This window comes from Leuresthes tenuis, unplaced genomic scaffold (assembly GCF_036924035.1).
Source record: "Leuresthes tenuis unplaced genomic scaffold, fLeuTen1.0.hap1 SCAF_10, whole genome shotgun sequence".
NCBI classification, from domain to species: Eukaryota; Metazoa; Chordata; class Actinopteri; order Atheriniformes; family Atherinopsidae; genus Leuresthes; species Leuresthes tenuis.
Genome location: NW_027325364.1, coordinates 17,936,159 through 17,950,182, shown reverse-complemented (window position 1 = coordinate 17,950,182; position 14,024 = coordinate 17,936,159). Strand labels below are relative to the sequence as shown.

General features: G+C 39.8%; 1 protein-coding gene across 2 annotated transcripts in view; it reads right to left on the bottom strand.

The window, feature by feature from the left end:
- Positions 1-14,024, bottom strand: part of deptor (DEP domain containing MTOR-interacting protein) — a 31,205-nt gene that overhangs the window by 4,953 nt on the left and 12,228 nt on the right. For both annotated transcript variants that reach the window (XM_072394593.1, XM_072394594.1), the window contains exons 5-9: positions 13,837-14,015; positions 8,400-8,582; positions 6,464-6,601; positions 4,142-4,212; positions 2,871-2,975 (exon numbers count right to left, since the gene is read on the bottom strand). In XM_072394593.1, coding sequence (XP_072250694.1) covers positions 2,871-2,975; positions 4,142-4,212; positions 6,464-6,601; positions 8,400-8,582; positions 13,837-14,015 — 676 coding nt within the window. The remainder of the gene's footprint in view (positions 1-2,870; positions 2,976-4,141; positions 4,213-6,463; positions 6,602-8,399; positions 8,583-13,836; positions 14,016-14,024) is intronic.

Here is a 14,024-nt window from a genome sequence, read left to right as displayed (position 1 = left end):
TGAAGAATGCATGAGAACCAGACATTCTCACAGCACATTGTTCCTTTATAAATACCAGTTTGAGGGTAGAAAAAGGTGTGCACATGGTTCTGTGTGTAAACTTCATTTAGGTATCTTGCCTCAGGTCTTCAGGGGACGATATGGGCATATGCGAACAGTCCTGATTCTTTGCTGGCAAGAACGCTAAAAGCACGATGCATGTAAATAAAAACACGTATTTATATTGCTTTTAAATCAAAGGGACAGAAACAGCTGAGTGAGGGAAAAACTGACTTGAGGAAAAACCTTTACATATGTTTCGTGGACTCTGCAGCACAAGAAGCATGACAAACAAAGAGAGCAGCCATTCAAAAGTTACCTCTTCCGTACATGTCGATGCTTCATGTACATATTGTGATCGTTTTTAACGGCAAAAAAATTACTGCCCCCTTCAATATTTCAGAAAAAGAAAGGGGAATAAGTGAAAGACGGATTAAGAGAGATAAAGATACTTTATCTTCATTCCAGCTGATGGCTTTCTCCGTTCTAGGTTTCCTATAAAACTGTTTAACTCTCTCCTTACACCTCCCCCTCCTGCCTCTCTCACATTGCTATTCTTTTTTCAGGCCCTTGAGTCGTTAGTCTTGGCTGGGGTCCAGGTGAACTTAATGACTCTTTGTGCCGAGAGGGTTAAAAACAGAAAAAGAGAAGACAAGGAAAGGGACATGAACAAAAAGACATGGCGGCTGTGCAAAGCAAAGGTGAATCACTCATAGCAAAACTACTCAGGTGATGGATGAGCTCAAACAGACATTACTGCACAGCACATTTAGGCTGAATGCAGTCTATATACTGCATGTGGCATTTAGAATAATAAAAGCCTTGCTGAGAAAGCAGAAGATTGATACCACTGATACCTTGAAGTTAGGAGACAGCTGGCTCAGCTTAGCATGATGCTGTGGTTTTATTAGCCAAAACGAGTTGTGGTTTCACAGTGTGATACATGCCTGGATCACAGCCAGGAGCAATGGCTTGCCGAAGTGCAGTGGTCGCCTGGCAACCTCAATGTCACAACATGATTCCAGGAGTCCTAACAAGTGAGGTTTCCAAATGTCAAACTACTCCTTGGTATCTTTTTCGATTTTCTCAACATCTCATGACTGTGTGCATCTTCTGTGTAATGGCAGTATTCTTCATTTAATATCTCACGTTTAAGACATCACATGTTTAATTTCATGGCTAAAATTTATTTTATATCGAGCCTCTTTACGTCCATGTTGTAAAAATGAAAAATTTTTCTAGACACCGACGTATTGTAATGGTGAAGCATTCAGAAGAAATGGACATGAGGTGAGACAGACATCCTGCTCTGTGTTCTGCATTAGAAAGTGCATCCGAATTGGCTCAGGAATAAAATAACGGACAGTTATTAATAGATTAATGCCATGACGCGTTATGGCCAGAACAACGCTGACGTGCGTCTGTGTGTGATGGAAAAAGAGACCAAAATGAAAACATTTGTGAGCATGTGTGGGTGATGACAAATGAAAAAAGCCTGTTCCTGATTTTTACAACATGCAGTCAGAGTACAGTGGGTGTTCACCTCTCCTTTGGTCTTTTACCTGGAAGTGCCAACTCTTTATAAACTCAGTAACCCATCATGTTGATTGGGCTCTTGACTCATTACACATCACTAAAACTATTCAGGTGAAGGCAAATGGGAGTGACCTTCTGGGAAGTGCAAGCAAATAAACGGGTGAGGTCGTAACAAACTGCTGCACAGCAGAACTGCAGCAACACGAGACAAACAAAATCTGATAAATCTAACCCAATATTCTGGTTCTTCAGCTTTGCTCTTAGAGGCTGAACTGTCATAAACTCACAAAGAAGGTCCACCATGAAAGTCAAAATCAGTCCACCATGCCTTCGAAAGGACTAATCACACACATAAAAATATGAGAAGTTTATAGTTTAAGTTCAAGACCGACTTGAACCATGATACAGTAGATGTTTCCATGGTAATAAGCAGAACTGATATTATTTCCACTGACCGTTTCCTCTTTTAGTGTTGATACTTAAACTCCTCCACATCTACCACCTTCCTCATCCTCCACAAACTTCAGTTCACATGCTTTAATTCAAACAATAATCACTGCAGTTACTAAAAAAAAAAAAATCACTTTGCTTCATTTCTAGAGAAAACAAGACCAAAAATAATCATTTCTCAGTGGCTCCAGGTGAACTCCAGGTGGCTGGGGGATATCCTCCAGTAGCCGGTGCATTTTCATTATGCTTTAAAAGTTCACTTTTTTATTTCATCATTATCAATCAACGCCTCAAATCATTATTTAAATGTTATTCTTTCTCCACCAGAATGACTTTTTCCTCTCCCACTGCTTTCCTCTCTCTTCCAGTGTCCTCCCTCTCCATGTTGAGGCTAAAGTTGCTATACCATGCATTCCCAGGATTCCTGCTGCTGCTCTTGTTGACATACCATCATGCCCGCTGTGGCAGCAGAACCACAATTGCCCTGTTTTCGTCCTCCTTCACTTTTTTTCCTTTCCACTGCACTCAGCTCCTTATCCTGCAGGCCGAAGACACTGGAACCATTCCACTTTTCTATTCTTGTCTAACCTACTTATTCAAACGTAGTTCCTAGAAATATCAAATACCTGCAATGTAATGCACAGTGGAGCAAACACCTAATGTTATGTAGATTCCAGAAAACATAACGCACTAATATTTTACCTGACTACAGCTCACTGTTCATCCCTCCCTACCTTCCTTCATATAACCTTCAAGATGATTTGTTTATTTTGTTCAGCCCTTAATGCCACGAATCAACAGACCCAGAGTGCTTTCTGGACTCCACGCATCTCTCCTGGTTTTACCTTCATGCCAGCAGCAGCTGCAGGTCCACCAGGGTCCACAGCCTGGATGTGACAGGGTTTGCTGCCTCGCACCACGAAGCCCCAGCCCACAGCATCACCGACAATCTACGAAACCACAGCAACAGATTACATGTCAAAGGGATGAATCACTGTGTTTCACACTGGAATAAAGACCTCTGTACACAGAGGGTGTTTACAAAATATCAAGTGTCTATAAACTATCGCATGCACTGTGGCTATGTTGTATGCTAGCCAAATATGTCAAGAACTCTGCAAAAGTCTTGAGCAACACCTCGTTAATTTACATATTGCTTAAAAACCAGGAAATAGTTGCAGCGATTTACTGACACATTGGCAAACATAAATGTAAATACAGTGTATACAACAGAATCAGAGTTTGTACAATTACAATAAGCTTGGAAGTCAATAAGTGGTCCGACCACCTTTATTCTTCAACACGGCCTGAACCCTCTCAGACAAGCCTTCTTGTAATTTCTTTAAGTCTTCCTTGAAGGACATTTCAAAGCTCTTCCTTGGACGTTGTCTGCCTTTTGTTCCGTTTTCTGTCAGATTCGACCCCGCACTGCTTCAATAATGTTGAGCTCTGCGGAGGATTCCTCCCGCCATAAGACCTGTTGCCACAGATTTTTAGTCCTCAGCCTTTTCTACCTGTCTCCCTTCTTTAAGAATGGCTTCTTGACAGCCACCCTTCCATGGAGACCATTTCTGATGAGACTTTGGTGGACAGTAGACGGTTCAGCTGAAGGCCCAGATGCTCAGGTACTGCTTCAGGTCATTTCTCCTAAATTCCAGATATTGTTTAACTACTATACGTACATTTTTAGGCCTGCCACTTTTTCTTTTGTCATCCACTTGTCCAGATTCCTCAAGTTTTATGCCAATTGTTTGACCTGATAGCACTTTAGGAATCATCTTGTTGGTGAAAAAAGGTCATGTCTGTCGAAATTTAAAAGTAATTTTTTATTACATTGTCTGTTCTACTTGGACACAACACTGGTTCATCCCTTGAGTTAGGACCCATTATTATGCTTAAATGACTCATAGTTCAGTGTTAAGTGGCTTAAGAAACTAAGAAGCACATTGCTCAGAAAATGGTCAGATGCAAGAACTGGACTGAAAATGCTCAAAACCAAATTAACAGATTCCGAAAAAAAAAAAAAAGAAATTTAGTCTCCTTGGAAGAAAAATGTAAAGAAATGAGGGGTGTCTCAAGACCTTTGCAAAGTTCTGTATGTGAGAGTGTTCCCTACAGTGAATGTCTTCTTTACAAAAGGCCCTCCTGGTGACTGCAGCTCCTCTGGACTCACTTGTCTCTTTAGAACTGTAGAGAAAAACCCACCAACACAGCACATAATGTTACTAAGTACAGTGAGACAAAACCAGTTATCCAGAGTAAGATTACGATTAATCCAGAAAGCACAGATTAAACAACATATCTAAACATTTAAAAGCAGTCATGAGAAAACACGCACAAAGTGAAACCCAGAGATCTAATCTTACAATCATGTATTTGTTTTTATAAAAATGCGTATGCATGTGTGTGAAGAAAACATGAGTGTTGGTCACGGGCTGACAGAGCCTGAAGGAATGTTGCTTCCTGAAACAGTGTAGCTTTTCACTCCTACAACTTCCCCTTACTATTACTCAGTTCAACATAACTCTGTACAGGGATTAGCAATAACTGTGCGTCTAAAAATGACTTTAAATCAAATTCTTTAAAGCAAATGACTAAAAAAAATGTTAAAACTTAGACGGCTCAGGGTCACACCTGAGTACACAGATTACATTAAAGATTATACTGTGATGAACCGGTAACAAGTCCATGTTTTAAGCAGCCTCTTGCCCAGTGCATGCTGGGAGAGGCTCCAGCCCCACAGCGACCCTGAACTGGATTAAGCTGGATCCAGCTTCAATAAACTGGATGATGCTTTTGTTTCTTTTACTCCTTCAGACACTTTTTTTTCAGTTTTTTATGTCATTCAGTCTTTTTTCTTTGGTATTCTTTCATTCAAATGTGCTTTTTCTGGTCATAATCAAAACATTTTAAACAGAAGCACTTAGTTAACAAACCTGTGACTAAATAAAACAACACTGTCACCTATAAATTAGGAAAATGTGTGGAACAGAACAATGAATTAATGTCATGATGCTTAAATCAGTGTGTTGCGTGGGCTGTGGTCTGTGTACCATCTCACACTGATCTGATAAGAAAAAGGAAGTTTGAGTAAAACTCTTTTTCCTTTTTTTCTTCTCTGGACAATTTCATAATCTCCCCGTGGAATCCTGATCTGATTAGATATACGGAACAACTTTGTTTTAATACCTTTTCCATCTGTCGCTTCCACCTCATATTAGAAGCCAATGTCAGGCGAATTCTTTTGATCTGTCTGACTTCATAAGTGCATAAAAGCAATCACACCAGACACTAAGCTCATCGTATTTGTATTATCTGCTGTGAATGTTATAGACTTTCCTCCTTATCTTCTCTTCATGTGATACACAAAACTAGCAATGATGAAGAAGAGGAAGATGGGAAATACCCCAACAATATATTTGTGTGTGTGTGTGTGTGTGTGTGTGTGTATATGTCTCCCTTCCTCTTTCTGTTCATTGTGTGGGTTATATTGAGGGGATTCTGCTGCTTCAAAGACAGTCCTGTCAGTTGAATGTCCACTGAATTATATATTAAGGGAAACCTCAAAGTAATGAATATACAAAAAGCAGAAAAACATACAGTAAAAGATTAAATCTGTAACTTCTATATTTAAATGCGCATTCAAAAGTTCAAACAGCTCATCTCAATATAATTTTCCTGATCATTATTAGGAACAAGCAGCCTACGTCTGTTTTTTGTCTCTAGTAAACAAACCCTCCTTTTTGGCACTTATAAACTACCAACAAAAAGCAGGTGAGATAATTCATTGTTTCTGATGGAATTTGAGTCCTGATCTGTTGCGAGTCTTCTATATCTATGATGAATTCATTTTACAATCATTAATGTGTATTAACTGCAAAAAAATGCAAATTAATATTAAATGTCTTATAAATTGGTGCCATCTTTTAAATTGTCCGAAGAGCTGTTCAGATTTGCAGGGCCAAAGTAAACCAAAACTCTCAGTTCAGAGTATTGTCACCCAGCTTCCTCATCTATAGCTCATCCAACTTCAGCTTCAAATAGCGCTGCATTCACTGTGCCCAAAAATTAGGAAGTTCTCACTCTTTCACTCCTGCTTTATGCTTTAACAGCAGATTCTCGCCAGCAGCCAATAAATCCCTGAGCTCAAATAAAGGAGCTAATAATGCTTTACCAGTCCTTTGTTTAATGTTTTATAACTACACTAGAAAATTTTACCTCTAACGGGCATTCTTTTAATTTTTTACCAGTCAGAAGTTAGATTTGCAGTTTGTCATTGAATGGACGACATTCTGCCATTAAAAACACAAACTTTGGTTAAATGTAGCCCACATAAGCAGCCGTGTTCAACATTGCGTCCATAAAACTAGAACAAAAAGAGAGGAATGGGCCCACAGTGTAATAATATGTCCTCTTTAATTTTATCTTGTGATCCTACCAGATTTAGGGTTGCAGAGTACAGGTGGACTGCTGCTGAGTGTCGGACTGCTGCTGTAATAACCGCTGCTGCCACAGCTGCTGCTCATGCTGCTCCGCCGGGCTCCGACCACCACCTTTATCTCTTTGGTGGGACTCACTGAGACAGAGGGACAGAGAGACATTACACTAAAAAACGTGCAGGTCAGTGAGCATTTGAATGCTAACAGCAGTACATAGAACCTTTACCTTTACAAATATTCAAAGTCCATCTTACTAAAGTTGCACATTGGAACTTTAGGAGTGACATGCAAAACTCTGGTCAAAATATGAAAAATATCCACATGCATGAATAAGCAAAAAAGTCACTAGGTTAAAGATGACACTTTGTTCAGACAAGCTACATAGTCTGTAACTTTTAACACACTCCCTGGCAAGTATCACAGCATGTGAGGGCTTTCTGTAGCAGTGAAGAGTCCTTTGTTTCTTTTTTGGAGAGTTTTCGTGCATTCTTCCTTGAAAATGCTTCTAACTGTGTGAGATTCTCAGGTCATCTTACATGCACTGTTTTGAGGTCTGTCAACAGATATGTGATTGTGTTTTAAAGACAGCGAGGGCCATGGGAAAACCTTCAACTTTGACCTTTTGAGGTGGTCCAATTTGGATTTTTTACGTCTAGTTAGGATCACTGTAAAAAGCCAAAGCTGTCCTCTTTTTATGTTTAGCTTTATTTTATTATTTTTTTTCAATAGAGAGATTTTTTTTTTTTTTTAAATCAACAAGTTATTCATTTTCTTTTGTTTTGTAAAACATGGGCTTTAGATTTACATCTCTATCAATCTTAGGAGCTGTTTTCTTGGCCTTGCAGTCTTCAAGTTGACTTCCACACTCCCATCAACAGCCAAAATCTACTACATCAAGAAATAAGGAAAAAGTTCTGGGAAATTTCTGTGCTACCGTCTTATGACCTCTTCCTGCTTTATGGTCATTAATCACTTTAATTTTAGGAAAATAAGGCAGCTGCTGAGGAGAGCCCATCGCTGCTGCATGTTCGGATAATCCCTAACAACTAAAGCCACGTCTTTCACCATACGGAAAGTTACGAGAGCAGAAAAGTTTTCTACTTTCAGAGTTATTTGCTCATTACAACAGTTTTATGCCACTCTCGTGAGAAGAGCCTGTTTCCTCTTGTGTGTGTGTAAGCGTCTGCAAAAAATGCTTCGAGTTTAAAAAAAAAAAGTCTCTAAACTAAAATTAAAGACAAGAGCTGACTGATGCCAATTCATATCTACTGTTTTCTGTAGATTGCAGTGCAGCTGATGTCAAATGATTTTATACTAACACCAGTTTTGTACAATCCGAGAGGAAGATTTTAAATATTCTTAGGTAAACAGGAAAATATCCTGATCCCGATCCCTCTTAATTAGACATTCATACAATGCAGAAGTATTACAGTGAAATGAGGCTACTTCACGTTCCGAGAAGCTACTTATTTTTGGAAATGTTATGATGACAGTTGAGCACTTTTCACAATCTTATTCTGACGAGCAAAACAAAACAGGACAGCTTTGTTATCTGTACATGGCAGGCGGCACCAAGGACACCGGTTGCCTGCGTTTGGGTATGTGGGTCAACTGATGATAAGACAAATGGGATAACTATGTCACTGTTCAGTAAAGAATAACAGGCGCAATTTGCAGCTTCTATAATTACTACTGCCTCGGTGAGCACACAAAAGTATCCCCACATTTAAAGTTTTTGATAAACAAAGCAAATGTTGGCCTGTACCACTTCCCAGAACATGTGGTGCAATCTTCAAATGTCAGCAAATCCTTTTAAAGAAAGACTTAACTTCAACTTTTTTGAGACCACACAACAGTGCATGAAACTTAACTGCAGATACAGTTACTGTGCATGTGTGTGTGCGTGTGTGTGTGTGTGTGCAGTACACTGCCTACCTGAGAGGAAGCTGGTGTTGCCTCCGTCAGACTGTTGTTTACGGAGGCAGAAGGGGCTGTCGTGGCTCTCAGGGATGCTGCGGCCTCGCTCGTGAAGAAGCTCTAACAGACGCCGCCGTCGCCGGAAGTTCATCCTGAACTGGTAGAGGAGAGGCCCGTCGACAAAGTGATGCTTGTTGGTGACTAAAAAAAGATGGCCATGGAGAGAAATAATGACACATAAAAAGTTAGAAATTAGAATGTGCTAGATTCAGGGATGGATTTATCAACTTCACAGTACTGAGGAGCATCTGTTAACTGAAATATCTTTATCAGAAGCTGAGCTTTAATGTCAATTTAGAGAGATTTCATAAATAGATAGATTAAATTGTTTTTTTACAGCAGCAGGTCCTCTAAAATAAATCAACTCCAGCCTCTGCTGACTACATCGACATGCCTGGAAATCAGCTTTGACCCGATTATAAACCAGATATCCAGATGAGATGGCTTAAAGCATCAACATTTTTATTGTTGTGCTGGTTTGTTGACATTGCACTTGAAACCTACACTTAAGATTGAAAACAGTACTTGAAAAGAACCCTTTTTTCTCAAAACCTTTGCTCAAAGTGTTACGCAGTGTAGTGTGTTGAGAAGTGCAGGAGACATATGCTGATGAGATTCTAAATGCAGGCCAGAGCAAAATAAAATAACTTTAATTGAAAAAACAAAAGACGCTATCATGGCAGGAAATCCTAAGAACTATAGAGCATTTGGCACAAGACAAGACATAGCAAAGTGAGAAACACAACCATAACTAGACAAGGATCTGACAGAGGACCAAGCAAACAAAGGAACATTTACTCAGAAGGCGCTAAGGGCGCATAAAAAGGCAGGTGTGACGCAGGTCAGTTGAGAGAGCAGAACAAATTAAACAGAACAGCAAGATTAACAAAATGAAACACAGAAAATGACAAAAATATGGAAATTAGAAAATCAAGATACAAACTGCATAAGAAAACCCCTAAGACCATGACAAAAACTATGCATTCAGTTGGTATTTTCTTTACACACGGTAGTCATCCTCTACAGATCTGCACCACATTATGTTGTCATGTTAACTGAATGCATTTCTGCTGAATATTAACCTGGTTTTCATTTGATTTGAGAACAGTACAGTAAGCAATGCAGCTCAGGCTTGTGGTTAGTTCACCAGCCAGTTTGTGGATGCAAGGCTGCAATCACACTGACATATTCCCTTTATTATGCATGACAAAGGGGGAAAAAAGAAGCACACACACACCATAGATCAGCCTTCAGTGTATTTTACACTCCTCTTCACTTTCACAGGTTGTGTTGACAGCCTGGTCTTTCTCTGTTAACTGATTCAGGATGAAATTGTGTCAGACAAAGAGTAAGATTTGCTGTGTAAATATCTTGACTGCTATGACCACAGAAAACCTGCTGGTGCTTCATTGTCTTTAGCACAATGACACCTCATGTGTACTCTGACAGCTTAATTTATAAATACAACATTCACTTACATTATTACACACTGTCTGCAACTTCTCAGGCTGTCTAAATTCTTGCCTAAATTAAAGAAAAACACCTGAAATGCCTGTATCTGACTGACTGACATTAAAAAGAATAACTTCCATTGTGCCGCAGTGAATACGACGACCAAACAAAAAGAGTATTAGTCCAGATCTTATTCTTTACATTACATGTATGAGCTTGACCTCACTAATGATCAGAAAGCAGAAATGCAGTCAAGCTGGGGTGTGGTTCCAAACACAGGCCTGTACAAACATCCTATATAAAACTGAAATATTTCAAATGATCCTTCCTTCGGTAACAATCATGTAAAACAAGACACACAAGTGTAAGATCCCAAAGTCTTCCATGTGACACAAGAGCCTCCTCAGGGGAAATGAGGCTAGCAGGAAGACGATCAGGCTCTGCATCATAATAACTAACTGAAGTGATAACAAACGGCATGTGTGTGTGAGTGTATTGCATCACCGCATTCCTCTGACCGTGATACTACAGCTCCGGAGAGCTGGGGGAAGCAGAACAGATGGACCCACTAAGTGATGAGAGCCACTGATGCTGAAGAAGAGAAGCAGGAGCAAAAATAGCTTTATCACGTGATCAACAGTGCCTCCATTCATGTTTTCTTACCCTTTTTCTTATATAGGGAATCATTCATTTCCTGTCAAAATCTATTTAGATGAAAAATCTTGGCAACATTAATATCCTACAGGTTTTATCATGTTTTGAACAGGCTAAGCCATGCCAAATCACAACGACGTGCCTATTGAAAATGATCTGTGCCTCAGATTTATTCCCCTGACCGACATAAAGCCAGGGAGAAGGTGTGTGATAAGTATCATTTGTTTGTCTGCAAGAGAACACATTTCATTAAACCTGTTAGAGAGGCAGAACATGGGCAAAGAAGGATCAAGATCCCTTTGTTTTAAATTCTGAAATAGTTCTTGGGTGGGGCGTGTGCTCCCCAAATGCACTTCTATTTCTATCATGTATCGAAAACCATAGCCAAGTGCCACTACAACTTAGTATATCACTGGAAGAAATTATAAGACACATAAGTCAAATCTGCATGAATTACCTAACGAAAAAAATCTTAACCACTATGGAACATCTCTCCTGTCTAATCGAGTCAGGCACAAGCTGCAAATCTCATTTTCTGTCATGTGGTGACCCTACAGACGCATTCAGGATCTTTTGTTCAGCAAGCGTGAAGGGTCAGAGACAGACTGCACAAGAGGAGAATGACAACAACTGTTAGACAAATGCCATAAAACTAGAAGCCCTGTTAGCACGGCTCCCTATCTAACAGTGATGAGCGGCAGTAGACATTCACACCTGCAGGTAATGTGTTTGATTTCACTGCACACAGAGCAGAAGCACCAACATGCTGCTGAAACGAAGGACAAAAACACTATGGTTTTTAAATTCCTCTCGCACTCTCCAACCAGCTACCAATACTGACACACAGTACAAAAGAAGTTAGAGCATCTGCCTCTACCTGACCACTGCTTTTCTGATGGCGGTTTTCAATAACTTTTCAGATTTCACTAACTTAGTCTTTTAAGTTCAGGGTTTATTTCAGTCATGAATCATGACAAAATCCTCTCGTTTTTTTCCCCTCTAAATTAGCGTCTGCTCTAAACTAAAAAACATATCTACGAGGCCCAAATCAACTGATGTTTTTCAAACTTTCCCAAATAAATATTATCTAATACAGTTTAATATCATTCCGTATCACCCCGTATCACCCCTTTGCTAAACCGAACACATAAAACTAGTGTGCGTTTAAACCACACAGTCATAGATAACAAGAAAGACATGTTTCCTGGCCACGACGTCAAAACAACCTGATGACCTCCTGAAGCTTGTGTCATTTAGGTCTCATTTTCTTGTTGTTCATCACTCGGCACTCATTGTTGAATGCACCCCCGAGCTAGTTCAAGAAATACCATCAGTATGAGATATGATGTGGGTCCATTCAGACTCAAAATAAGCAGGAATGCGGTGTAAGAGCAAAACTAACACACTCTCCATATCAAAGTCTTCAGATACCCACAAGAGGCCATGATGACCTATTTTTGTTCAAGGCAAAAGCGGTAGAAGATATTTTTAACAAAAAAGATCATCTCTGTAGGGTCATTCTCAACTTTTCTGTCATCCCAAATTGGTAAACTGGGCCCTCTTTTTGTTAAAACTGCTGCAGGCTCAGACAGAAGATCTTTAGTAAGCAAGAGTTAAATGCACGTGTTTAGAATTAACTGAAATTTTACATCTCCAACAGATATCAGCTTTTCCGACCCAAAACATAAAATCTAGGTACCCCTCCCCCATCTTTCAGTTCTAATGTTTTAAGTATCGGGATGTAATAAAAAGTCATCTGTTCCTTATCAGGTGTTAAAATTAGGGAAATAAAACCTCAATGGTTTAATGGCAATGTGGAGACCTTCATTCTAAAGTGAGAAAAAATATTCTCAACTTGCAAACATTCAAAACAGTGTTCAATCTTCCCACGAGTGGACCTTCTGGCAAGTTCATCCCAAAGTTAGAGCATGTAATGCTCAGAGAAACGGCAAATGAGCCTAGAGGTCTCAGTTAGCATGTTAAATGTTACAATTCATGACAGGATCTCAAAAGTTGCGTCTGAACAAACCACAACACTTCAGGCACGACAGCCTTTGGACAGGCGAGACCAAAGTGGAGATGTTTGGTCATAATGCACAGCACAACATTTGGAGAAAACTAAACACAGCATATTTGCACAAACATGTCATACCAACTGTCAAGTACGATGCTAGAGGGCTGATGATTTGGGCTTTTTTCACAGCCACAGAACACAGGCACCATGTCCACCATGAACTCCTCTGTATACCAAATTATTCAAGAGTCAAATGTGAGGCCATCTGTCCGACAGCTCAAGCTTGGCTGAAACTGGGTCATGCCACATGACAGTGACCCCAAACGCAGCAGCAAATCTACAACAAAATGGCTGCGGGAAAAAAAGTCAAGGCGTTGTTGTAATGGTCCGGTCAAAGTCCAGACCCTCAACCTCATGAGGTGGACTGAGTTTTTCCACACATTGCTTCCTCATTTTTGTTAAATAAATAATGAGACAGTATTGTGTCACATGCATTTATTTGTTTAAGTTCTCCAAAGTTCCCTTTTATCTAACAGTGAGTGTATTTTCCCTTTTCACATGAATGTGGAACTCTATAATGTCAGGGTCTCAAGGTTAAGGAGGAGTTCTCTGACACAATTTCATTAGCCAGAACAACAGGCACTACCACATTTACAGTCACCAAGTGTCTTTTAGCGCTCATCAATCTGTGGTTAACAGTCAGCTGCATGAAGCTGTTTGAAGCACATGCAGCAAACTATAACAACATTTTTATTCTTTAAATGTTCGTGCAGATAATTTCATGGCTAACAATTTGGTCACTTCTTTACAATTGATGAAAATATCAAAACTCCCGACGCATGACAAGTTAAAACAAATTCAGCCGTTACAACTCTTCATTCCGAGTTGTGTTTTTTGATTCCCAGTTATTTCTATCAACTGTTTAGAAGTAAACATGCAACTCCATCGTGTTTATCATAGTTTGTTCCCTAAAGACAGCAGCCTGACAGTGTTGAGAGCAGTGAGAGTAACCAAAGTTGTCAGGTATGGGTTGGCAAACCAAAACAGAGAGTGAAAATGTAATATATATAACAATAAGATCAATTGAAAGCAGTGTTACCACGTTATAAAGTCCTCTTTTGGAGAAAACAAACAGTTGAATCTTTGTGACTTAATCACAATGAGGGACCCATTCATATTCACTTTGATTTTCATAGTTAACATTAAAAAATTGATTATTTGTTGCGTTACATCTTTAAGGGATCAAACGGTACACACAGTAACCGTCATCCTCACCATGCTGAATGATTCCATGTTCAAGAAGCCGTCGTCCCAGCTGCTCAGTCTCCTCCCTGGTTGGCATCTCCCCCTCCTGCAGCAGCCAGTCGACGAACTCGGAGGCCACCAGCGTCCGCTCAAACGACTCGCCTTCCTCCTCTCGAGTCTGTATTAAGTTGTTCTCTGTGTTCATCATCCTGTAGAGA